The 27619-nt window shown below is 50.4% G+C and overlaps 1 protein-coding gene across 3 annotated transcripts in view; it reads right to left on the reverse strand.

The window, feature by feature from the left end:
* Positions 1 to 224: 224 nt before the first annotated feature.
* Positions 225 to 27619, reverse strand: part of LOC127584270 (adhesion G protein-coupled receptor A2-like) — a 112818-nt gene continuing 85423 nt past the window's right edge. For 2 of the 3 annotated variants that reach the window (XM_052040919.1, XM_052040921.1), the window contains 11 exons: positions 25421 to 25570; positions 24311 to 24472; positions 23135 to 23326; positions 21853 to 22060; positions 19380 to 19588; positions 18479 to 18606; positions 17012 to 17135; positions 15943 to 16088; positions 12871 to 12960; positions 4669 to 5810; positions 225 to 3155 (listed from right to left, as the gene is read on the reverse strand). In XM_052040919.1, coding sequence (XP_051896879.1) covers positions 4832 to 5810; positions 12871 to 12960; positions 15943 to 16088; positions 17012 to 17135; positions 18479 to 18606; positions 19380 to 19588; positions 21853 to 22060; positions 23135 to 23326; positions 24311 to 24472; positions 25421 to 25570 — 2388 coding nt within the window. In that variant the 3' untranslated portion in view covers positions 225 to 3155; positions 4669 to 4831. The remainder of the gene's footprint in view (positions 3156 to 4668; positions 5811 to 12870; positions 12961 to 15942; positions 16089 to 17011; positions 17136 to 18478; positions 18607 to 19379; positions 19589 to 21852; positions 22061 to 23134; positions 23327 to 24310; positions 24473 to 25420; positions 25571 to 27619) is intronic. The other variant, XM_052040920.1, reaches the window with a different exon arrangement.

Raw genomic sequence — 27619 nt, forward strand, 5'->3', positions numbered from 1 at the left:
TAGTAATAATACGAGTATTAAAACAGATCTTCAATAATTCCACTGAGTCACACAAGTACTAATGTTGGGAATACTGCAGTGTAATATATTGCAAGAATTATATTGAGTTTACAGCACAAAAACAGGCCATTCGGTCCAAGCCCAGTACCAGTGTTTCTGCTCCACTTAAACCTCCCCCATCCTCTTCATTCCCCCCCCCCGCCCCCCACCAGCACACCTCTCACCAATGCAAAACAGAGTGGGGTCTCTGCTTTGTTTTGCAGGAAACAAATTGAGCCATAAGTGCTGGATGCCGCGTCACCTGTAGCCCACAAAAGGGGAAAGGCAGGTCAGTGTTTCAGGTGATAAGTTTTGTTTAGAACAAAAGCCTTTCCAAATACACCAAAGGTATGCCCTCTAAATGCCTTGGTATGGTTTAACGAAGGCTTACGGTTGGCCTGTTTTCCATCTAACATTCAGATAGATTAAAGGATCTTATAGGTTGAGAGAATCAATTTCTCTGCTGGTCCGGGGATGGGTCCAGAAGAAATCAACAACTGAACCTGGAGTGCAGTGAAGGCTCACGGGATTGACTCCTGAGCTGAAGAGATTGTCCAATGAGGAAAGGTAAAACAAAAGACCGGGCCTTGAGTTAAGATGACAGATGATCATATTGAAACCTACAAAATTCTTATAGATAGAGGCAGGGAGGATGTTTCCCTGCTTGGGGATTCTAGGATGGAGTCAAAATAAGGGGTCAGTCATTCAGGACAAAGACAGGAAGGTCTGTTTACACCCACAGGATAGTGAATCATTGCATTTTCTACCCGTGAGGGATGTGAAGGCACAGTGCAGCTCTTTAGACAAGAATGATTGACATCTATCAGCATTGTGACTGGAGCAGTGAAAACTCTGACTGATGTGAAATGATACGTGCAAATACACAACATAAATAGAATCACAAATACATGGCTTATAACATCGATTATTGCATAATATATCCGCACCAACAATGCTCGATCCGTTGTTTAGTATTGAAACATTTTACTCCTCAAATTTCTCTTTGGATAAAATATATCAGAAAAGGACAATACTGATAGTGCTCGGTAAAAAACACAATGGATTTAAATAAAGCATATTAGAGCAGAGCTGGGCATTTAAATCCCAGGATGTTATCATCATACCACTAAGCAAAAGAATGGCTTTAATTCCCGTTTGAATTATACAGTTGCAATCCTATCTCCAACCGGCTGGGGAAGGGCAGATTTAGATACAGCCACGTTTGTTAATAGGGGCTATGTAGGCAGTCAACCCTCCTTTCAGCATACAACCCACCTTCCTACTTTTAAAATCATACGCCACTAATTTTCCCCAATCGATATAGATTCTTTCTTCATGCACGTTAGGCAGCAGCAGTACGCACAGTTGGGAGACTGAGGAGTGCGCCAGGAGCCCCATCCCTTCAGCAGTTCAGAAACTTAAATCTGGTATCCCAGATCACGGCACTGCGCCTTGCAGAATACAAAAGTCTAATCAGCCTGTCCTGCCTGGGCTAGCTCTTAAAGAACTCTCCAATCAGCCTCACTCCTCTGGAACAATCTGGTTCCATTGGGAGAGCAGGCAGGTTTTCCATTACCCAACCGACCAAATCTTAACTCTCAATCAAACCTCCTCCTTATCCACCTCCAATATACTTCATAAATATTAAGCAAATATATTTTTAAAAATGGTGTTAAAAAAATTCTTTTCCTGTGATACTTCAATCATTTCTTCTCCCTAACCCCCACTTTCACACCCTAAGTATCCTTAAACTAATTGTGAGTTGTTCCTTCCTGATGGGCACCAACACACACTCACTCAGCTGCCCCTCCTGGCCTCAGTTGCTGCTTAATGTAAATTGAGCTGATAGGGAATGGGAATTGAAGGGTGGGGATCAGAAACCCAACAATGCCAACCCCTTTAAACTTGCTGGTTTGATGCCACAATCTTTGGTTCCAGTTAACCCAAAATGAAACCAAGAAGCACCAAGAGTATTGGTGGCTTTCAACACAGCGTTAAACATTATGGACAATTTTGTACAATGCATTGAACATGAAAATTGCCTTATAATCATTTTAAATCAATACACACATTCTATTTTTAATCTATGTTTCAGTAAGATTTATATATCTCTTTGGCACTTGTATAAGAATAATAATCTTTCTTTTTAAGGCAAATTGGACACAGATAAAGAGGACATGCTGTATGTGCAAAGCTTTCAAAGGATACACACTAATTAATAGCGATTATGAAAGCTCTGGATTAGTGCAGCAGGCAACTCATTCATTGGTGAAGTGCATCAGCAGCTCCCTCCTGACCTCTACTAGGTAGAAGCACTTAGTACATTGCTAACAGAGCTTCAAACAAACACACACGCACACACTCACACACATACACACACAGAGGGGCTCCCCTCTTATTAGGATAATGGATAATCCTGGAAATAAAAATAACTCACAGAACAAAAGAAAGCATCAGAACTGAATTCAGTCTCATTATCTATTCCGGAAATATGTCTTATTATCTATTCATGAGATATATCTGGCTAGGAAGGTTGCATTACTGACTTAGAGTGCAGATTTGGAAACGATAATGACTGGCCGCTGGTCCACAGAGGAATGCTGTTAACAGGTCTCAAGGTCAATGACTGGATGGTGGACAACAATTGGCTGTTGGTCAATAGGTCGCTAGGCTGGACCGTTGGCCAATGACACTATTGGTTTGGAAACTAACATATTGTTGGTAAGGTAAAAATAAACAAGGCTGTATGCCATGCAAGAGCTGGGAAACTGATGGGCAACGGGAAGAGGATGATGGCAAGGTCTTCATTACTATTCCCCTCCTCAATGGGGGCAGGGTCAGGAAACAGTTCGTCAGCTGTTGTGATAGTGCAAACTTGCCCATTCTGCTGCTTCTCTCCAATGCCTCCACACAACAGAATTTGAAATTGTGTCAGTAAATGCTGATGTTTGATAGTGAGGTGTATTTGTATTTCATTGGAGTTCATTTGTGGTGAACACACAGGGTATCTGCTGATATTCAGAGCACCGCCTCCATATCTTGGCCCTTCTTCACTTCCGAAACTAGGAAAAGCGAACAGCAGGGGAACTCGCTACATTCAGCACTGGTCACCTGCACTGGAGTAGAAGGCTCAAAGACACAACAGCAGAAATAATTCCCCAGATATTTGTGCTGTACATGATGAAGCAGCACTTTCATGTTAACTCAATGGAACCGAACTTTGGGAATGAAGTGCAGCCATATCACAGCAACTACGGTGTCAATATATTAAGTGCAAGCGCCTGAAGGTGCTATGCTCCCCCTCTGTCCAGGGTACTTTGGTGGGAGACACAGCTGGAATGCCATCAAATCCCAGCTGCGAACTGACCCTACCATGAGCAGGACGGGCAGAAGTCTGGGGCTGAGGTATGCCAACATTACACAGACCTGGATGGGTGCAAGACCAGAGACTTGCTGAAGGAACAAGAGATTGTAAAGTGGTCTAAAGTGCTTCAAGTGGTCATGGATTGCCCCACTGCTATTATGCGCTCTAGCTCGGCTGTTTCAAGGCATTATTACTGGGAGCAATTATCAGGCACCAGGAACAATTACAGTGACTGTCATTTACATCAAACTTAACAGCACAGAATAAGGCCACCGAGTCTGTGCCAGGGTGGGGCTCCACACGAGCTTTTTCCTTCCCATCCTATTGCTATATCTCTGCTTCTAGACTTCTCTCTTTACCTGGAATTGTATTCATCCATGCTCACCTGGAGTCCCGTTACCCAGGGCAGCAAATTGGAACCTTTCAAAAACCTTCAGCTGTTTGCTCCTGAGAAATACCCTACCTTTAGATTTCCACCAAAACAATCCAAATTGGTCCTTAGCTGAAATCATGTCCAAATCTCAGAAACTGCTAGGTTAAATAAGGGCATTACGAATAATTGGGAATGTTGGGAAGTGAGTCCTGTTGAGCAGTACAGGGCATTCCAGTTGTGAATGGATACTTAATGTAAATGGGTTGATGAGATAACTAGTAATGTTTCAAGCAAGAAATTCGCTGGACAGGGAAGAAAAGCGGCAAGGTTTGCAAGGCAGTGAGCACTCCCACAGCAATAGATTTCACCTTACAGTCTAGTCTCCTTCAGGTAGTCATTGGTGTACAACACAGAAACAGGCCCTTCAACCTATCCCATCCAGGCCTGTCTGCGATTGCCTGCATTGGGTCCATATCCCTCTACACGTTGCTCAGTTAAGTGCCTGTCTAAGTGTGATTGTACCTGATTCCACCGCCCCCTCTGGCAGCACGTTTCAGATATCAACAGATATCCGTGTAAAAGAAACTTTCCCTTCAAATCCCCTTTAAAACTCCTCCCTCCCACCATAAACCCCCGCCTTCTGCTCAGATCCCCAAAGCTGCCACCCTCCACCGAGGGAGGGGAGGCAACCCCCCCCGCTGCAGCCGGAGGGAAGGCAGCCCCCCACCACCACCGGCCCGAGGGAGGCAGCCGGAGACACGACCCGTGGCTCAGCCCGGCTTCGCCAACACCCATTCACCACGGCCGCTTTATCCCGGGCAGGGGGGGGGGGGGGCGGGGGGGGGGGGGGGGGGGGGGGCAGGGGCCGGAAAGGTGGAGCTCAGGCACAAACCTCGCCGGGCGTCAGCAGGCCCCTCACCCGGTGTCTGCGGAGTCGGACAACCGGCCCGACTGGAGACGGTTGGACGGCAGGGTGGGCCGCCTGACCGCGGCCCCGGGCGGGCGGGCGGGCGGGCGGGCGGGCGGGCGAGGGGGGCGGCGGCCGCGGCCTCAGGCTACACCGCGGTCTCGCTCTTCCACAGGCCGCCGCCCTCGGCGCCGATCGGCCTGACGTCACAGCCGCTGCCCCGCAGCGCGCCGTTCTGATTGGCCGCGTTCAGCGGGTATGACCTCCGCTTGACCTCCCTGTCCAGGGGGCCGGAGCCGAGGCCGGGCCGCAGCCCGGGGCCGGAGGTGAGGCCGAGGCCGAGGCCGGGCCCCGCCGCCGGGCCGCTGCTGTCGCTGCCCTCCGACCGGCTCCCGCCCGGCCTGCCGTTGCTGGGCCGGTGCGCGCTGCCATTCTCGCTGGAGGCCGCGTCCGAGGCGGCGGCCCTCGGCCCCCGCTGCCTGCCGTCCTGCAGCGGCTTAGTCCTGGCGCGGTGGCCGCGGCCGCTGCGGCCCGGCGGCGCCTCGGGCTCGCTGTCGCCGCCGGCCGCCGGGCTCCGGCTCAGCGCCGCCTGGATGTTGGTCAGCTTGCAGTGGGCGGCGGCGGGCGGCGGGGCCTCGGGGCCGGTCGGAGCGGCAGCGGGGAGGCCGCCGGCCCGCTCCCCCGGCCCCCGTCCGCACGGCAGCCGAGGCCCGCAGAGGTCGCGGCGCCGCAGGCAGTGGTGGAGCAGGACGAGCAGGCCGAGGGCCGCGGCCGCCGCCCCGTACAGGCAGCCGGAGAGCAGGGCCGGGCCCGGGCCCGACACCGCCAGCGCCCCGAAGGCCCACAGGCCCACGGACAGCAGCTGCGTGGCCACCAGCGCCCGGAGCTGCGCCTCCAGCGAGTGCACGTCCTCCGCGGGCAGCGACGGGCTCCCGGAGCCGAGCGAGGCCGACCCCGAGTCCGACTGGTGGCCGCTGCCCAGCGCCGGCTGCTCCGGCCACCCGCCGCTCCGCCGCCGGCAGCCCAGCTGCAGGCCGGCGCCCAGGAAGTAGATCCAGCTGACGAGCACCGTGAACCCCGCCGGCACATAGAAGGCGCCCAGGCTCGGCTTCCAGGCCAACCAGCAGCTGCGGGGGGAGAGGGGGGGACAGGTCAGAGGCGTGTTCCACACCGCACTTATCCTCAGCTCCCCCTCCCCTCCCTCACCCCCCCCCCAACCTCCCCTCCCCTCACCCCCCCCAACCTCCCCTCCCCTCCCCCCCCAACCTCCCCTCACCCCTCACACCCCCCCACCTCCCCTCAACCCCCCCCACCTCCCCTCACCCCCCCAAAACCTCCCACCTCCACCTCCCCTCCCCTCCCCTCACCCCCCCCCCAACCTCCCCTCCCCTCACCCCCCCCAACCTCCCCCTCAACCCCCCCCAACCTCACACCTCCCCTCCCCTCACCCCCCCCAACCTCCCCTCACCCCCCCCCAACCTCCCCTCACCCCCCCCCAACCTCCCCTCACCCCACCCAACCTCCCCTCACCCCCCCCACCTCCCCTCACCACCCCCCCCCCAACCTCCCACCTCCCCTCCCCTCACACCGCCCCACCTCCCCTCCCCTCACACCCCCCCACCTCCCCTCACCCCCCAACCTCCCACCTCCACCTCCCCTCCCCTCACCCCCCCAACCTCCACCTCCCCTCCCCTCACCCCCCCAACCTCCCACCTCCCCCTCCCCTCACCCCCCCCAACCTCCCACCTCCCCTCCCCTCACCCCCCCACCCTCCCCTCACCCCCCCCACCTCCCCTCACCCCCCCCAACCTCCCACCTCCACCTCCCCTCACCCCCCCAACCTCCCACCTCCCTCCCCTCCCCTCACCCCCCCAACCTCCCCCTCCCATCCCCTCCCCTCACCCCCCCAACCTCCCCCCTCCCATCCCCTCACCCCCCCCCAACCTCCAACCTCCCCTCACCCCCCCTCACCCCCCCACCCCCCTCACCCCCCCTCACCCCCCCAACCTCCCACCTCCACCTCCCCTCCCCTCACCCCCCCAACCTCCCCCTCCCCTCCCCTCACCCCCCCAACCTCCCCCCTCCCATCCCCTCACCCCCCCCAACCTCCCATCTCCCCTACACCTCCCCTCCCCGCCTCTCCCATCTCCTCACCCCTCGCCTCTCCCATCTCCTCACCCCTCACCTCTCCTCACCCCCCCACCTCCCATCTCCCCTACACCTCCCCGCCCCTCCCATCCCCTGACCTCACCCCTCCCCTCGCCTCACCACCTCCCCTCCCCTTCCATCTCCTCACACTTCTCCTCATACCTCGCCTCACCCCCCCACCTCCCATCTCCCCTACACCTCCCCTCCCCACCCCTCCCATCTCCTCACCCCTCACCTCACCCCCCCACCTCCCATCTCCCCTACACCTCACCGCCTCACCCCTCCCCTACACCTCGCCCTACATCTCTCCTACCCCTCCCCTAGCCTCCCATCTCCCTTACACTTCGCCTCACCCCCCCCCGCCCATCTCCCCTCTCCTCACATCTCCCCTCGCCTCACCTCACCCCCCCCCCCCCCCACACCTCCCCTCGCCTCCCCCACCCACACCTCCCCACCAGCAACAACTTCACACTTGGCTGCAGTCATAGAATCACAAAACAGCCCGTCATGCCAATGTCCCATAGAATTCCTCAATTCTGTGACCCGCAGATTTCCCAGTTCCACATTCCTATCCAATTCTGCATTGAAAGCTCCTGTTCAATCTGCGACCACCACCCCTTCTGGCAGCAGCTCACCGCTACTCCCCTTCCTCCGGTTACTCATCCTCCTGCCAGTGCAAACAGGTTCTCCTCGTACCTCACAACACTGGAGGCCCCTGGTAAATCTCCCCTCCACCTTGCCTGGAGACAACCAACCCCACCTACTCTGTAACTCATCCCTGGTCCATCTCCTCTGCATCCTTTCCAAGGCCCCAACATCCTTCCTGAAGTGTGAGGCCCCATAATGAAGGTGATACTCTAGTTGAGGCCATTCCAGCCGTATAAACATCTTGTAAAATTTAATGTCTTTTTCCTCTTGATTTCAACATACCAACCTCATCAGAAACATGGATTCATAGAACACAGTACAACACAGGAACAGGCCCTTCGGCCCACCATGTCTGTACTGAACACAATGCCAATGTAAATTAACTCTCCTGCCTGCACATGATTCATATCCCTCATTAAGCTTGGAAGGGGCTGCTACGGTTAACGGGAAAAGCAAATATGCTACCTAAAAGCCACTAGCATATTTGCTTTTACCATTAACCCTAGCAGCCCCTTCCAGGCACCTACCACTCTGTGTAAAAAGAACTTGCTCCACACATCTCTCTTAAACTTTCCCCCTCTCACTTTAAATGCACGTCCTCTAGTGTTGGACATTTCTACCCTGGGAAAAAGATTATGACTGTCTACCCTATCTATGCCTCTCAATTTTGTAAACTTCTATCAGTCTCCCAATGCTCCAGAGAAAACAACCAAGTTTGCCCAACCTCCCCTCACAGCTCATACCCTCTAATCCAGGCAACATCCTGGTGAACCTCTTCTGTACCCTCTCCAAAACTTCCACATCTTTCCTATAATGGGGCAACCAGAACTGCAGGCAATACTCCAGTCTGTTATAAAAGTTATATATACCTGCAACGTGACTTCCTTGCTCTTATACTCAGTGTCCCGACCAATGAAGGCAAGCACATCATACACCTTCTTTACCACCCTATCTACTTGTCTGGCCACTTTCAGGGAGCTATGGACTTGGACCCCAAGATCCCTCTGTACATTAATGCTGTTAAGGGCCCTGCCATTAACTGTGTACTTTCCCTTTACGTTTGACCCCCCCCGATCTATATTCTACTGTACCTTTTGACAACATTTTTCACTGTCCACAACTCCACCAACCTTGTGTCATCTATGAACTTACTATCCCACCCATCTAAATTTTCATCCAAGTCATTGATGTATATCACAAAGAAGGAGGTCCCAGCACTGATCCCTGTGGACCTCCAGCCAGAATAATACCCTTCCACCATTATCCTCTGTCTTCTATGGGTAAGCCAATTCTAAATCCAAACTACCAAGTCACTGTGGATGACATGGATCTTCATCTTCTGAATCAACCTACCATGAGGGACCTTGTCAAATGTCCATGTAGACAACATCTACAGCCCAACATGGCACTGGAGTGTGGCAACGCATTGCAAGCTCCTCTCTTCAGATCTACTCATTTACCAATCACCATCACCTCCTCAAAAAAACTCAATTATGTTTGTAAGACATGACCTAGCCTGCACAAAGCCATGCTAACTCTCCCTAATCAGGCCATGCCTTTTCAAATATGTGTAAATCCTATCCCTAAGGATCCTCTCCAATTGCTTCCCTGCTACTGATGTGACGCTCACCGGCCTATAATTTCCTGGAGTATCCCTATTTCCCTTCATAAAGAAAGAACAACTTTGGCTACTTTCCAGTCCTCCAGGACCTCACCTGTAGCTGGGGAAGATGCAACGATCTTCGTCAAGCCCCTCTCTTGCCTCCTCCAGTAACCTGGGATATATCCCATCATGCCCTGGTTACTTATACACATTATTCTTCAAGAGACTCAGCACCACTTCCTTCTTGATCTCAAAATGTCCTAGCACATTAGCATGCCCCACAATGCTCTTACTAACCTCCATGTCCTTTTCCTTGATGAATACTGACACAGAGTACTCATTTAGTACCTCACCCACATCCTCTGACTCCAAGCATAAATTCCCTCCTTGTGTGTTCCTACCCTCTCCCGAGTTATCCTCTTGTTTTTAATGTAAGTATAAAATGCGTAGTGATTCTCTTTAATCCTACTTGCCAAGGACATTTCATGGCCCCTTCTGGCCCTCCAAATCCCCTGCTTGAGCTCTTTCCTGCTTTCTTTACATTCCTCAAGAGCCCTGTCTGATTTTAGCTTCCTAAACCTTACATTTGCTTCCTTTTCCTTTTTGACTAAATTCACAACCTCTCTCATCATCCAATGTTCCTTCACCCTGCCGTCCCTCTCCTTCCTCCTTACTGGAAAATGTCGATCCTGAACTGATCAGCTGGTCTTTAAAAAAACTCCCACATATAACAACTTAGGGTCTACAAATGCTCATCACAGGTGGGTGATCAGGCAAAGAGTTAGGGTATGCCACGTAACGAGGTACTAGGACAAGGGGTCCAAAAGTCTGGCCAAGGTGGTTTTAAGAGGAGGGAGAGGACGATGGTGTGGGGAAGGAATTCATGCTCGGAGCCTTGACCCTATGAGGGCAGTGATGAGAATCGGATGTGCAAGAGGCCAGAAGTGAAGAGGGACAGAGATTTCAGAATGTGTAGGGCTGGAGGAGATCGCAGAAATAGGGAGGGATGATATGAATATAGGGAAGAATATTTTAAAATCAGATACTGCTTAACTGGGAGCTAGTGCAGGTCACTGCTGGAGGAATAGACAGTTCGAGTTAGACACTGGTGGCAGAGTTTTAAACAAACTGTAGTTTGGGGAGGATGTTAGGCGGGGGGCAGGGGGCTGGTCATGTTTGGAAATGGCAAAGATCACCCAGATCGGAAATGAATTAATCTAGGTTCCTTTTCCTCAATGATTTGTGTTATAAGTGGCCTGATCCATGAAGAACGAGGGAAGGAAGTATTTGCAATTATGGAGTTCACAAAGCCATCAGTCACTGAACGTGGAAACAGGGCCTTCAGCCTTCCCGAGTGCACCCATCAAATGTCCAGTCACACCAATCCCACCCTGATCCCATTCTCCCACTATTGCCATCTGCCATTTTCTCTCTGTCTCTCCGTGCTCCCTTTGTCTCACCCCCTAGCAACCTTTCTCCGCCTTGTGGAGAGCACTTCAGACAGTTGTCACTGAATTAACCTCTCCAGTTCCAATCATCCCACCGACTGGATCATGAACATCCCGATCAGAATGAAGATAATCACACCATCTTGTACCCTAACTATTGGAGTCATAGTGCAATACAAGAAGGAAGCAGACCCTTTAGCCCACCGAGTCTGGACTGATCATCAAGCACTCACCTACACTAATTCCCCTCAACAACCCCCCCCCCCCCCGATTCTACCACTCACCCACACACGTGAGGAGTAGGAAGAACCCCTCCAGCCTGTTCACTACCTTGGCTGAGCTGTGACCTAACTCCATATTCCTGCCTTATGTCCATTCCCCTTAACAACCTTAGATTTAAAGTTAACAATTGACCTGACAGCAATTCCATTTTGTGGAAGAGACTCTGAAACCTTCTACCCTCTGTGTGCAGAGATTTCACCAGTGAAAGGCCTGGCCCTGGTATTCTGACTGTTTCCTGTTCCAACTGCCCAAACAACAGTAAGTTTCCTGCCACTAGTCCTGTCAGTGCCTCTTAATATTTTGAAAATTTTATCAAATTACCCCTTAAAAAATATAAATTCCAGTGAACAGCACCCTGGTAGACTGGGAGCATCTGCCTACAGGTCTACGTCAACACAGTAGGAAGCATTCAAAGGAGAAGCAGTGAGAGCTTGGGGCCAACGTGTTCCTGTAAGGGTGAATGCCAAGGGAGCAAGTACAGAAAAAAGGAAGCTTATTGAAGGTATAGAGAACCAAAGATGGCAGAGGTCTGTCAAGAATAAAAAGTGCAGAGAGGCACTTAAGGAAATTCGGAAGGCAAAGAGGGGTCATAAAATATTGGCAGGCAGGACTATGGTAAATCCAAAGGTGTTTTATTATAAGTATATTAAGGATGAAAAAGTAACCAGGGATAGAGTAGGGATGACAGGGCGATCTGGGGGTGGAGCCAGAAGGTGACGTCCTAAATAAATATTCACCAAAGAAACTGACTTTGTAGTTGGAGAACTCAGGAAATGGGAAATTCCAGTGTAAGTCTCCATAAAGAGGAGGTATTCGATGCCTTGGCAGGGTTAAAAGTGGATAAAAACCAGGGCCAGATGAGATTTAACCCATGCTGCTAAGGGAAAGAGAATGCTGGGGCTCTGGCTGAGTTTTTAAATCTTTGCTGGCCACCAGTGAGGTACCAGATTACTGGAGGACGGCAAATGTGCATCCCTTTTTGAGAAGGGCAGCAGGGAAAAGCCTGGTAACTACAGACCGTGAGCCTAACATCAGGAGGAGGGAAGTTAATGGGAAAAATTCTGAGGGGCAGGATTAATGATAACTTGGAAAGGCAGCTAAAGCCAGCATGGCCCTATCAAGGGCACTTCTCTCTAACCAATCTGATTGAATTTTTTGAGGAGGTAACAAAGTGTATTGTCGAGGGCAGTGCAGTAAATGTGATTTATATGGACATCAGTAAAGCTTTCAACGAGGTCCCACATGGGAGACTGGTCCAAAAGGTTAGGGCTCGTGAGATCCAGAGCAAGTTGGCAAATTGGATCAAAATTAGCTTGGCAACAGGAGACAGGGTGCAGTGCAGTGCAGGCAGGGAACCTGTAAAGAAGGCATCTGGGATGCTGGCCTTCCGTAGTCAGGGTGTTAAATACAAGAGCAGGGAGGTTTTGCTCCAACTTTATAACACATTGGTCAAACGTTAGCTTAAGTACATTGGTCACCACACAATAGGAAGGATGGGGTAGCACTGGAGAGGGTGCAGAGGAGATTCACCAGGATATTGCCTGGGATGGAGTGTTTCAGTGATGAGGAGAGGGTGGACAGACTAGGTGTGTTTTTCCCTGGGTGGGGGAGGGACTGACTGAGGTATATAAGATTATAAGGGTTGTAGATAGGGTAATCTGCAGGAATCTTTTCCCCTTATCAGAGGTGAATAAACCTGGAGGATGTAGATTTAGGATGCATGAGAGATTTAGAGGGGATCTGAAGGGAGGCCTTTTACACCCAAAGAGTGGTGAGTACCTGGAATGCACTGCTGGAGAGAGTGCTGGAAGCAGAGTCACTGACAGTGTTTAAGAGGTGTCCAGATGAGCACTTGAATCACCCAGGTATAGAAGGCTACGGGCCAAGTGCTGGGAGATGGGATTAATGTGGAAGGGTGCCCACTGGTCAGCGTGGATGTGATGGGCCGAATGACCTGTTTCCATGCTCTATGACTCTGTGTAGTTTTGTCACATGAATTAACCCTTGAAGTTCAATGTTGTTCTGGTAGATCAAATTGACAGAGGCCAGGATACTCACTATGGACTGATGTTGCTGTAATTGTGCAGACTGACTGCTGCAGTAATCCCACATATAATCAGAGGAATGCCTCCAGCGATGAGATAGAACCTGCACAGAGAAAGAGAAGACATTCAGGATCTGGGGTGAACCTCAGACAGCTTGAATGTGTAATACCAGCTTAACCCAGCAAAGGTGAGAAGTGTCGGCTGGGGGCGGATGAAGGAAGGACACGGGTGTGAGGAGTGGCTCGGTGAAGTCCTGTGGAAGGGGGAGGGCAGCAGATGGTCTTTATTTTAATCCCGGTGGGATGTCCAGAGTTCAGTATTTTAGGCGAATTGGATGAGGAATGGTTAATTCGTTGACAGAATCTGAAGTGCTATCGATGATGCCGAGAAAGGTTACAATGGGGAGAGACAAAGGGGACAGGAGAGGCAGAGAGAGGGAACTCTTGATCAGTATTTGGTGTTGCATCCTCAAGCAGATCAATGGCACAAGATCGTTCATTAACTGTGGTCGGACCAGGTCAGGAGTGGAAAAAAGAATGTCCTTAAACTCGGGTCAGATTTACATTGGGCTTCGTTCTACTGGGGTTTTGATTTTATATCCGAGCAGAACCTACTCGGTTCTGTTCTTCACTCTTCCATCACCCATCCCTGGGTGAAGGTGGATCTGCTGGTCATCTGGGCCAATGCTGTAGCCAGCAACCACATAATGCCACCAGAAAGCCAAGACAAGGGCACACCCTCTCAGCTATAACCGCCACGTCAATATGGCCCTCTCTCCCATTGTGGTTCAGACTAGGAATGATGACAGTGGACACCAGTTCTCTCACTCTTGTACAATACTGGAGGATTTTAAAAACTGGCCTCGCCTAAGGTGGACAGATCCAACCATACATAGATCCTGTTGGCCTTGTGTTCCTCAGTTAAAATGGAGCTCTGACCGAGAACAGGAAAGTGGACACTGACACCACTTGTACAAACACTGTGAATGGGGAGCCCTGACATTTGCAAGGTGCTGGCCAGCATCAACGGAACCGTACCGACACCTCAACTGTTTTTGCAAAAGACTCCATAGCTCAGGATCTGACGCGTCAGATTCTGACAATTACTGACTTTATCTGCAGGTTATTGATGGAAGAAGTGGAGTATGAAAATGTGTGAGTAAAAGGAACCTACATTCAGTTAGTGTGAAAATGTGTCTGAGTGCTTTCCTGGGTAGTCCATGTTTGAAAATACACCCTTAACAAGTTTCAGCGGTTTGTTTCAGTATTCAGAACACTCTCATCGGCAGTCTCACCATGTGAATTAACACTTGAAGTTCAGGTGTTATCCAAATGGACAGAGGACAGAGTCATGTTTACATTTTGAAGTAATTTAAGCTGTTTGAAGTGAAAAGCAAAACAAAACTGCAGATGCTGGAAATCTGAAATAAAGAAAGGACACGAACACGTGTCTTTTCTTTTTAATTATTGTGTTTCAGTTAATAAAATATGAATCCAAATTAAAATCGGAAGATGTTCTAAGGACCTGAACTCTGCAATGGTCGTGTGTAAATGCGCTAAATCATATGAGGGCATCTTATTCCAGTCCTGAGATTATAATTGAAAGTAAGAACTTTTAGTCATTCTAACCATTGCACAATTCAAACTGACATTTGGGATTTGAGGAATTTTGTTCTTTTTGATTCAAGAGAAAAATATGAATGAGATTTTAAAAGTTAAAATGAATGGAAATTTCCCTGCAGTGACAAATTAATCCCATGGGCTTTTAAGCACAACTGATTTTATTTGAAAAGAACAGATGGCAATAACGTTAACAACTATAAGTGTAAAAAGAGATAGAAGTAGTTTAAGGAAAATAAAATCTCGTCTGCAGAGCACGTGACACTGAATTTGTCAGAGGCTGAATTTAACCCACTTAGAGTTGTTAAATACAAGAAAAAATCCACCTTGAGTCAATGTGAATGATCAGTTTTTGATTATAAGAAAACAAAAGAAAAGTGATTTCTGGGGTTTTACTGCATATAAAGTTTTGTTTGGGGAAACAATAATGAAAACTTTGATAAAACCTGTCAGTCCAATCAGGTTTAGATTTGAATTGAAAGAATAGACAACAGCACAATACACTAGGATGTTTCTCAAACTTAAGTTAACCAAAATGTTCTAATAACTTGGACCAAGTTGGAATATCTAATCAATGCTTTAAAAGTATTGTGAAAATATGGTATTGAATGATAAAGTATCTTCAGGACTGCCGGATTAGACCCAGTAGATCACTGTCAACCTTACAGAAAGATCTATGAAAGCAGCGAGCCAAAGCTTCATTATGAGCTGTCCATCCCCACAGTTCCATGGAACATCGTGGTTGACAACAATATTCAAAAGGTGATTTGGAAAGGAACAAACTCAGAGTTACACAGCACGGAAACAGGCCCTTCAGCCCACGTCCATGCTGACCAAGGTGCCTTCCTGAGCCAGTCCCATTTGCCTGCGTTTGGCCCACATCCCTCTAAACCTTTCCTCTCCATGATTTTCTTTCTATTCATTCAAAGGATGTGGCGTTTGCAGGCTGAGCTGTCCTTAATTGCCCTTGAGAAGGTGGCAGTGAGCTGCCTTTTTGAACCACTGCAGTATTTGGAAGTGTAGGTATAACCACAATGCCGTTACCACAATGAACCTGTCCAAATGTCTTTTAACCATTGTGATTGTACCTGCCTCTAACACTTCCTCTGGCAGCTCGTTTCATGTACCCACCACCCTCTGCGTGGAAAAACCTGTCCCTCAGATCCTCTTTAAATCTTTCCCCTCTCACCTTAAACACATGCCCTCTAGATTTAGACTCCCCTACCCTGGGAAAAACACCTTATCAACATCACTCATGATTTTATAAACCTCTAATTGCAAAATTCCAATCACTTTCACCCTGTTCTACCCTGTCCAAGTTGTCATGATCTGGGAATTCGTGGCTTGAAGGGAATTGGATAGATGCCCGGGGGAAAAAGTTGTGGGCTATGGGGAAAAGATGGGCAATGGGATGGACTGGGCTCCTTGGGCAAACACTGTAAGGACTCTCAACCCTTCGTCTGTACCTGAGCATTGGGCGCTGTGCGGGGGCGGGAAGCTCGAGTTCCTGTTGATGTTGCAACTTCTGTGTTGCTTCTTTGTAAATGACTCTTGCTGAAACTCCGATCCACAGCAAGGTTGAAAGGGATGAATAATGTAGGACAATTCCAACCTGGGAATAGACGAGAAGCCACACGTAAAAACAGAGTTCTATTTCCCCAGTGCTTCACAGCCAATGAAGGATATGCCAACTAATGCACAGCAAGCTCCCACAGACATCAATGAGAACATGACCAGATCACTTGTGTTGGTTACATTGGTTAAGAGAAAGAATTGGTCAGGATGTAGGGAAGAAAAACGGAAATGTAACCTCGTACTCCCACTTGACTGAGTAAATAAGACCTTGACTTGATGTCTTACCTGAAAGGCATCACCTACACCAATGCTGCTCAACCGCAGTCCTGCCCTCCCTCTGTAGGGTTCTCCCTCACTGCTATCCCTACGACAGTGCAGACTACCTCAGTATAGTAAAACTGATAATTCAGCACTCTTGTCACTTTGGTGGTGCTAGACTATTGGATGTTACTCCTAAAATTACCCCAACACACTTTCATTTCACTTCTTTTATACAGTGGTGTGACAAGTGAGTGAGTTTAAAGGGAGCAGAAAATGTACTAGCACTGCAGACCCCAGCTCCAGTCCCAGACCAGTCCCAGCCCATCACAGCCCACTCACACACCAAACCCATTCTGAACGAATAAGTGAGCTGGATTCTGAACTTTCAAGATGCTGGATTATCAGAAGTTTACTCTACTTCCCCTGCAACAGTGAAATCACAGTTCTTGCACTCTACACATATAATTGTCGGCAGATGCCACACTTTGTTACAGATTGGTACTGACACCCACATCCCAACCTGCAAAGGTCCTGAATCAAACGACAATAAGGCTTCAAACAAAGTGACCCCTGTTTACTTAACGACAACTGGAGCTTGCCACTTTAGACAGCGTGAAATACTCCGAGCTAATCCTTGCACCACACACCACAGAAACATCTCAGCTCAGGAAAGACAAACGCCACAAGTTCCACACTCACCACTTGGCAGACCAGACCGTACTCTTTACGGTTGATGCCTCCAGTGAACACAGCACAGGTGATGGAGATGTGGAACCAGAGGTTAAGCAGCATGTGCCAGCTCTTCCTGGAAATTCGGATTGTGCTGAAATAACCAGAAGAGGAGAAGATATTAAACAACGCACCTCAACACACTGTATCCCACTGTTATGAAATCCTTTAAATCTCATGGAATGTAGGAACGGGGCAGGCCATTCAGCCCTTCAAGTCTGTTCCACCATTCAATATGATCACAGCTGATCCTCCATCTCAGGACCATATTCCCATTCACTCCCCACACCCACTGATACCTTTAGTGTCTAGAAATCCATCGACCTGCATCGTAAACCACCACAGCACTGATTTAAAAACAAACTTCAGGATGTACCGGTCTCTGGCAAGGCCAGCATTTGCAGCTGTCCCTATCTGCCTTCGAGGAGCGGTAGTGAAACACATCAATGCTGTAAACCTTCTGGTGAGGGTGCTCTCACAGTGCTGTGGGGAGACTCTCAACGATGAAGGATCGGTGAAATATTTCCGAAAGTTGGAGGGAGGGGGAACCTGCAGTGGTGGTTTTCCCATGTGACTGCTGCCCTTCTCCGCTTTGGAGGTACAGGTTTGGTAGCCTGGGCAAGTAACTGCCGTGAGCTTTGTAGATGGTGCAGACTGCCGGTGGTGGAATGAGCGAGCATTCAGGGTGGTGATGAGGACGGTGGGGTTTACATCTGGACACACACACTGCGTGCGGACACTGTTCATGATGCACCGTGACGGTTGTGCAGTGACTCCAGGACTTCCTCATTGTTTCCCTTGCCCTTTGATTAGTGTCACCCCCACCCCCTCTGTGATTGACAGTTGGGAGGCAGTCACAACAAAGCCAGATTGTGATGACCTAGATCCCACCCACCAACGATGCATGCTCTGATAAACAGTGAGGGGCTTGGGGATAACAACAGTGAGATCCTTGAGCAGCAATGACCCTTCCCCTTTAATACAGCTCGGGACATCAGCACGTTGTGTTGGGAAGGCACAGGGTGGCTGCCCTAAAGGACCTCGCTGAGGTGGGTGTGCTGTAGTCAGGTCCGACTACCTGAGCACAACCACCACTGCTTTTCTCCTTCACAAAGCTTCTCGAGGATCCAGTGGAGATGTCCTGCTCCCTCTTCCTGCTCTTGTGCTGAAAGTTCATCATTTTCCACTGGGAACACGATTCTGGGAATAACTGGGCAAAAGTCACTTGTTCCGGACCCAATGCAGAGCATGGCAGAGGAAGGGTCTGTGGCAGAATGGGGTGGAGGAAAGGGAAGTGGGTTGGGGTCTTGGGTGGACCAGACACAGCATGGGTGGTTAGGTTAAATGGCCTGTTCCTTTGTGTGTGGCTGTAACCACTGCCTGCTCTAACTCCCAGGAGAGCAGCAATGTTCGGCAGAGGTGTGATAAGTGACTTACTTGTGCCTCAGGATGTATGCAATGATGGCGGTGAAGAGGCAGAGTAAGAGGAAAACAGTGCAGGCATAGATAATCGGGTGAAGAACCTGTACGCTTTCATGGACTGGAACGGACTGGTTACTTATTCTCTGCAGAAGAAAGAGTGAGAAATAATATACTTAAAAACAACTTTCACCTACATTTTTCCAGACACATTCCTTGGGCATGGATAAGGGAAGACGGGAAGAGGAGGAGTCCACTTGGCCACTCCAACCTGTTCCACCATTCACTGAGAGTTTGGCTGCTCTGTAACAACCTCAATCTCCTTCGTACACTTGCCTGGTAAAAACACTGATGTTTCCGACTGTCCCACGGCCTCAACAGCTTTGTGATATTTTCTTACAACGTTGAAGAAGGCCATGCAGCCCATCGACTCCATGCCGGCTCTCAGAACAATCCCATCAGTCCCACTCCCCCACCTATTACCCCTAACCCACTCTCCCCACATTCTCCCACCCCTCACTCACTGGGGGCAATCCACCTACCAACCGGCACTTCTGTAGTGAGGGAACTGGAGCACCTGAGGAAATCCACACAGCAACAGAAGGAACGTGCAGACTCCACACAGACAGCCGAAATGAACGCGGGTCGCTGGAGACGAGGCAGCAGCACTACCCACTGCACAGCTGTGTCATCCTTGCCGTGTTACTGGGAGTGAAGCTACAGAGGGTGAGGGTTAGAATGGGCAGCAGCGAGTACAGTGGTGAACGAGACGTGTGTTAGCAGTGGGCATCCTGACTCGTAGATTCCCACTGCATTTACTCAGAGGCCAGACAGGAATTTCTCCGAGCAGCCAATCAGTAGGCTTGGCCAACAGGCTCCTACCCCCACCGCTGCACTCACAGCCCCAGCACATCCTCACCTTCAGCACAGCCACATTACTGAACTGGCGGCACCACAGGGTGCTGACGTTCCCCCTGGTGTGGGCGATCTGGCATCCTGCTGCCTGCCAGCCGCCAAGGCCATCCAGGAGGTCGAAGTTCCAGTGCGCTGCCACCTGGTCCTCACCCAGCTGCCAGTGCCGCAGAGACACCAGGAAGGGATCGACAAGCTCCCCCACGCCACAACCACCTGCACAGCAGGAAGGAAACAGAATTCAGACCACACGTCCTCTATCCAGCCAACCACCATTCTGCCCATACTCCTAATCTCAACCCAAGCACCCACATGTCCTCTGTGCCTCAATGCACCTCCTCCCCATGGAAGGTCAAACACCTACCTCCTCTTTGGCAGTCCCTCAGAATCAGGGGTGGCTTGCTTCCACAGGTCCTGACGAGCCCAATGTGGGACCTGCAGACTCTTCCACAGACGACCATGTGGTGCCTCTCAGGATAGGTGGGAGTTTGTGGGGTGGTGCACCCCTGCTGTCATTTCCATGGGGCTTCATGGGTTCCCAACGCACGGACCCAGGGTTCCCAACGCACGGACCCAGGGTTCCCAACACCATCCCAAATGCTCCTTCTGCACTTGGAGACCTTTGATGCAATAATTGACTCAGATCAGCAGCACTGGTTTTCCATGTTGTTTGCAGACATCGTGTCAGACAGTCATCCACCCTGTACCTTGCCCAATCAGGCACGGTGTGCTACTTTGGATGAAATGAGTCTACATTTTCCAATTAATAGTTTTGCTGACTTCCTGTTCCCAAAACCTGATTTTATGCTTCAGCTCCTGAGCTGCTGGTTTAACTGACCCACAGTAAATACCCTTCTGAAGAAACCTGAAACATTAACCCAATTTCTCTCTCCACAGACGCTGCCTGACCTGCTGAGTGTTTCTAGCATTTTCTGTTCTTGTTTCAGATTTCCAGCATCTGCAGTTATTTTCTTCTAAATACAGAGATTAGCCAGAGAATGGGTTTGAATACTCTTGGGCACTGATTGTAAATTTAATCAATACAAATGGAATCAAATCCACATGGATCTGCTGGCTTCTACTTCCAAACTTGTGTTCAGCCCTATTATTCCAACAGTGATACAATGCGCGGACACTGAAATCTGCCGCGGAATCGAGACTCCGGTGACCTCAGTGTGAGGGATGAGGGTGAGTTTCACATCTTTTACAAGAGACTGTAAGCTAAAACAAACAACAGAACGCTGGGGGGACTCAGCAAGTCAAGCAGCATCTGTGGAGGCAAAAGGTATAAGTGGATGTTGACCCTGCATCAGGACTGAGAGAGAACAGGAAAGATTGCCTGTGTATAGCAGTACTGAGAGGAGTGGAAACATGCTGGTGGGAACTGTATGGGGAGGGGATGATGCACAGATGGAACGAGGTGGGTTTATAGAAGGTGTCAGCAGCAAGTCTGTCTCCTAGGATGGAGACAGAGAGATCCAGAAAAGGAGAAGTATCAGAGATGGTCCGGGTGAATCTGAGGGCAGGATGGAAGTTGGCAGCAAAGGTGATGAAACTGACAAGTTCTGCATGAGTGCAGGAGGCAGCACCAATGCAGGCATTGACATAGTGGAGAAAGAGTTGGGGGGGGGGGGGGGGGGGGGGGGGGTGGCGTGTGGAGCCAGAAGAGGCTTGGAACAAGGAATGTTTCACACAGCCAACAAAGAGACAGGCGTGGCTGGGGCCCATGTGAAGGCCTGTAGCCACCCTTTTGATTTGCAGAAAGTGGGAGGAATCAAAAGAGAAGTTATTGAGTTTTGCCAAGTGGATGAGGGTGTCAGTGGAGGGGAACTGTCAGTGGAGGGGAACTGTTAGTGGAGGGGAACTGTCAGTGGAGGGGAACTGTTAGTGGAGGGGAACTGTCAGTGGAGGGGAACTGTCAGTGGAGGGGAACTGTCAGTGGAGGGGAACTGTTAGTGGAGTGTTAGTGGAGGGGAACTGTTTGGGTCTTTGTTCAAGAAATAGAGGGGCTAAGACCTTCCTGATGGTGGATGGAGGTGTGTAGAGACTGGACGTCCATGGTGAAGATGAGCCAGTTGGGACCAGGGAATTGGGTTCTGGGGCACCTGTACCAGGTCGCCCAGAATCCACTCACCTGTACCAGGTGTCCCTGAATCCACTCACCTGTACCAGGTCCCCCCACATCCACTCACCTGTACCAGGTGTCCTCGCATCCACTCGCCTGTACCAGGTCCCCCCGCATCCACTCACCTGTACCAGGTCCCCCCGAATCCGCTCACCTGTACCAGGTGTTCCCGAATCCACTAGCCTGTACCAGATCCCCCCGCATCCACTCACCTGTACCAGGTGTCCCCGAATCCACTCAACTGTACCAGGTCCCCCCGCATCTACTCACCTGTATCAAGTGTCCCCGAATCAGCTCACCTGTACCAGGTCCCCCCGCTTCTGCTCACCTGTACCAGGTCCCCGGATCCACTCACCTGTACCAGCGAAGATGACGGGTGTCGACGGGCTCCTTTGCTTCCCGTGATCGGCGAGGTTAGACGAGTTGCCTGTGCTGGGGAATAGTTTGCCGTTGCGGAAAGCCACAAACTGCAGCCAACAGCTGGAGTTCCTGTGGGTCGGAGGCGAGGCTGAGTGAGCAAAGAGGGCCGGGGGCAGCTGGACAGAGGCCAGAGCGATGCTGTTCTGGGAGACAGAGAGAGGCAGCACGTCACAGAGCTACAGAGCAGAGAAACAGGCCTTTGACCCAACTCATCTGTGCTGACTAAGATATTTACCATTTACCTGTGTTTGGTCCGTATAACTCTAAACCTTTCCCATCCATGCACCTTTCTAAGTGTCTTAAATGTTGTAACTGTACTCACCTCTACCACTTCCTCTGGCAGCGCGTTCCACACACTCACCACCCTCTGTGTGGCAGTTTCCCCCTCAGGTCCCTTTTAAATCTTTCCCCTCTCACCTTAAACCTGTGCCCTCTTGTTTCAGACTCCCCTACCCTGGGGAAAAGAGTGTGACCATCCACCTTATCCATGCCCTTCATGGTTTTATAAACCTCTATAAGGTCACCCCTCAGCCTCCTTCGCTCCGGGGAAATCAGTCCCAGCTTGTCCAGCCTCCAATAACTCGAGCCCTTCGGTCCCAGTAATGTCTTTGTGAATCTTTTCTGCTCCTTTTCTGCCTTAATCACACCCTTCCTAAAGCTGGGACCAGAACTACACACAATGCTCCAGGTACAGTCTCACCAACAACTTGTACAGCTGTAACGTGACATCCCAACTCCTGTTCCCAGTGCCCTGACCAATGTCACAGGGCAGCAGCACACGGACCCCAGAGCCTGACACACTCAGACACGGGCCACACCAGGATGGTGTGTACCAGATGGATTCAGTTCCACCGCCTGCCCTAGTCCAGTTCCACACTTAGTCCGGTCCCGGTCTCGGTCCCGGTCTCGGTCCCGTCCCACTCTCAGTCCTGCTCCGGTTCCAGTTGTGGTCTTGGTCCGGTCCCGGTCTCGGTCCTGTCCCACTCTCAGTCCTGCTCCGGTTCCAGTTGTGGTCTTGGTCCGGTCCCGGTCTCAGCTCCAGTCACGGTCCAGTCCCAGTCTCAGTCCTGCTCCAGTTCCGGTCCGGTCCCACTCTTGCTCTCAGTCACAGTCCAGTCCTACTCTCGCTCCCACTCTTGGTCTCGGTCCCGGTCTGGTTCCGGTCCAGTCCCAGTCTCAGTCTCAGTCCCACTCCGGTTCCGGTGCTGCTGAGTCACCTTGACGGGGAAGTGCCTCAGGGAGCTGTTGATGCTGCCGGTGCTACAGCGGAACTGCAGGGGATGTGGGACCCCGTCGGCCTGTCCCTCCAAGCCGCTGAGCACGAGGGTCCGCTGGAAAGCAGTGCAACTCAAGCCCATGTAACTGGCCGGTTTCACCAGGAACGCCTCCACGGCGATGTTCTTGGAAATCTGGAAAAAGAGAGAGCGGCGTGAGATGGACCGGAGCTTAGCCGGTCGAGCAGCGGCCGTGGAGGCAAAAGGAGCTGTCAACGTTTCGGGTAGAGACCCTGCATCAGGGCCGAGGGAAGGGGATGTGGGACAGGGGCTGAGAGGTGATGGGTGGAGGTGGATGGGGGCGGAACTGGGTGGGCAGGGACCCCAGGGTGTAGAACCACCCAAAGTCCAGAACCACTATTTCCATTCACTTTTCAAACCATAAAGGATTCAGATGTGTAATCACTGTGTTGGAGGGTTCAAGCTACTGGCTGCGCTCTCCCATTTCTGGTCATTCTTTGCCGAAACAAAACATTCAGATTTCCCTCGCTAAACCCCACCCTTCTCCTACCTAAACCCCGCCCCTTTCCTCATCAAACCCCGCCCATTTAATCTAAACCCCACCCCTTTCTTCCATAAACTCCACCCCTTTAATCTAAACCCGCCCTTCCCTCACTAAACCCCACCAATCCCTCAGCTCCATCTGCTCCTGTGTTAGAGTTGCCCCACTCTGCTAACACCTCTGCCTCTCCTGATCCACCTCAAACCCTGGATAATCCTGTCTGTAGCCTCACTAAACCTTCCTCTCTCACTGACACAATCCCCTCACTAATTCCCCCTCCCCACCTCCCCTCAGCCTCTGCAAACCCATTCCACCCACTGTGCCTCAAGTCACTGGGCCTGATTTTGATAACTCCTCCTTGGCTCAGTAGTGGTCCCTTCTCATCACCTACAGAGTGTTTGGCTCTTACTTTGGGGCAGGGTTTGATGTCTGCAGGGCGAGGGGGGAATGAGTGGGAGTTTGGATCTTGCTGTGCTCCACGGACGCTTTCCCAACCACTCTGCTCAGTCCCACCAACAACTGTAATGTTCCTGGGATCAGGGGCCGTGTTTCCAGGACTAGAGGCTGTATTCCCGGGACCAGGGGCTGTTCCCCGGATCAGAGGCAGGGAAGCTCACCTTGCTGATGGTTTGTGAATTGGATGTCAAGGTGAGGTTGGCGATCCGCTCCACAGCCCAGACTATCTGTGTACACGCTCCACTCTCCTCCTGTGCCAACCTCAGCACCTGCTCGTCCACCAGCATCATGTTACTGGCCATCTCCACTATCACGTCTCCAAGCTGAGGCGAAGGGAAGGAGGGAGGAAGGAAGGGTGTGTAGAGGAGGGGGAGGAATGAGGTTAGGGAGGTGGAGAGGGACAGAATGAGTAAGGGCAAAAGAGGGACAGAGGAGGGAGAGTGAGAAAGGAGGATAAAGAGGGTGAGGATGGAGGGAAGGTGAGAGAGGACATGGAGGGAGGGAGGGAAGATAGAAGGTCATCAGTTACTGCCTTCTGTACCTACAGTCTAATCAACAAACTCTGTAAATGTGGACTGAGTTCAGGAGATGAGGAGGACTCATTGCTCCAGACAAACCAAGTCTCCTTCACAATGCCACACTGAATCAGTAGACAATGCCAAGCTAATGGTTTCTGCCTCAGAATCCTCGCTGTGTGAAGTGGAACAGTTTCCATTCCTTTCATTAATCCCTCCAGAACACCTCCACTGTACATCCGGTCAGCTTCTCTCCATCACACAAAGCTTTGGTAATACACCCCTCCTTGTTTTGCCCCGATCACTAGAACTGCCACTGGTTTCTCAGTGACAAGGACTGGACCCAACACCCAAGGAATCTTTGCCAGTGAGGTTCCTTGTGACCTCTGCAGTGCATGCTACCAATCACACCTTTGCCTTGGAGGAAGAAGCATTGCAAGCTTCTCGCTGACAAACACTGGGAGGATTTACACAGCCCCCAGCAAGGGAAGAGGACAAAGTCCAATAAGAAGAGAGTGGTGGGAGCCTGGAATGAACTGGTGGAGGCAAATACAACAGAGGCATTTGAGAGGCTCTTAAGAGGATGTGCAGGGAATGGAGGGATATGGACATTGTGTAGGCAGAAGGGATTCATTTAGTTAGGCATTTGATTAAGTTTAATTAGTTCAGCACACTGTTGTGGGCTGAAGGGCCTGTTCCTGTGCTGTTCTATGTTCCATGTTCTAAAAAGCAAAGCAGCTGTTTCAGATACATTACATCGTGGATCTCGTCTGTCCATCTGATGAACTTCTCCATCATCTGAGCAACGTAAATCACGTCCATCATGTCCAGGAAGTTGGTGGCCTCGACAGTGTAGGCAAGCAACTTGCGAGCAAGAGGGAGGGCGTTGGTGTTATTGATGGGCATCTACGGAGAGACAGCATGAGGGAGAAGGAGAGAAAGAGACAAAATCAGTCGGAACAGTAACCTGCTCATCACTCCCTTCTCTCAAAGCCCATGAGAAAGGCACAGGTTTGTTATAAAGTTCCTTCAACACTCCGTCCCCTCTGGGCAGGGACAACACAGTTAGAGTGATACAGAGTGAAGCTCCCTCCATCCTGTTCCATCACAAACTCCCACGTCAGGGGCAGCATGAGGAGATGAGGCTCCTTGTAGACCATTCCATCACATAGCCCAGAGCAGGGAGAGAAAACGTTCCTCTGCAGATTCCACCCATGATAATCAAAAGAAATTAAAAGATGGTATTGGAAGGAAACAGCTTGTAAAGATGGCAAGAAAAGGCTTGGGAGTTGGGAAAAGCATCATTCAGGAGGGGAATCAGAACACGAGGGGTGTGGGACAGACTGAGAGCTTCTGTAGTGTGTGAAAAGGAACAAAACAGCAAAAGTTAATGTGGTTCCTCTCATCCTGAGACAGGAGGGATTATATTGAGGGATAAGGAAATACCAGAGAGGACTACAGGTCCAGGATAAGTGGATAGTTTGAAGCAACTGACAGCCAGTAAAATAACGGAGGTGGAGAAATTAATTTGATGCCATAATCCTGGGGTTTTGAAGATTTGTAGAGTGGATGCACAGGTTGTCATCTTCCAAAATTCCATAAATTCTGCAACTGTTCCCACAAACTGGGAGATGGCAAATGTATCCTCACTACTTAAGGAAGGAAGGAGAGAGAAAACAGGGAACTGTAGACCTGTAGCTTGCCGTCAGCAGCCGAGAAAATGCTGGAATCTATTATTAGTAAGAGGGCACTTGGAAATAATAGGATTGGGCAGAGTCAGCACGTATTTATGAATGGGAGACCTCACTTGAAAAATCTGTTCGTGGTTTTTGACACTGTAACCAGCTGAAGAGATAAGGGTGAACCACTCTGTGACTGTAGTTAACTTTCTGAAGGTCTTCATAAGGTGCCACACAAGAGATTATTAAGCAACATTACAGCACACAGTATTGGGTTTAACATTCTAGCATGGGCTGAGGATTGGTTAACAGACAGAAGACACAGAGTAGGAATAAACAGGTCAACTTCAGGTCGGGAGGCTGTGATCAGTGAGTGCCACAGGGATTGGTGGTGGGAGCCCAGCTGTCCACAGTAACTGGGTGAGAGGATCAGGTGTACTATATTTAACTTTGCTGATAATATGAGAAAGATGCAGAGGTGAATGGACAGGGTGGTGAAGAAGGCATTTGGCATGCTTGCTTTCTTTGGTCAGGATAGTGAGTACAGGAGTTGGGGATGTCATGTTACAACTGTACAAGACGTTGGTAAGGCCACATTTGGAGTACTGTGTGCAGTTCTGGTTACCCTGCTATAGGAAGGATGTTACTAAACTGGAAAGGGTGCAAAAAAGATTTATGAAGGTGTTACCAGGACTAGATGGTTTGCGTTATAGGGAGAGGCTGGACAGGCTGGGACTCTTTCCCCGAAGCGAAGGAGGTTGAGGGGTGACTATAGAGGTTTATAAAATCATGAGGTCACAGATAATGTGGATGGTCACTGTCTTTTCCCAGGGTAGGAGGGTATAGGTTTAAGGTGAAAGGGGAAAGATTTAAAGGGGACCTGAGGGGCAAGTTTTTCACACAGAGGGTGGTGGGTGTGTGGAACGAGCTGCCAGAGGGCGTGGTAGAGGTGTGTACAATTTAAAAGACATTTAGACAGGTATCAGGATAGGAAAGGTTTAGAAGGATATGGTCCAAACACAGACAAATGGGACAGGCATAGTTAGGCAACTTGGTCGGCACGGACGAGTTGCATGGAAGGGTCTGTCGCTGTGCTGTGTGACTCTGTGACAAGCACAGAGAAGAATGAACAGAGCGTGAGCTCATCCACCAGCAGAGTATTCTTTAAATGGAGGGAGATGGAACGGTAGGAAGACAAAAGTGACAGCAAATGCTGAAATCTAGAACCCAAACAGAACGCTGGAAGAACTCAGCATCTGTGGAGGCAAAAGGTTTA

Source organism: Pristis pectinata, chromosome 29 (assembly GCF_009764475.1).
Source record: "Pristis pectinata isolate sPriPec2 chromosome 29, sPriPec2.1.pri, whole genome shotgun sequence".
Taxonomy (NCBI): Eukaryota; Metazoa; Chordata; class Chondrichthyes; order Rhinopristiformes; family Pristidae; genus Pristis; species Pristis pectinata.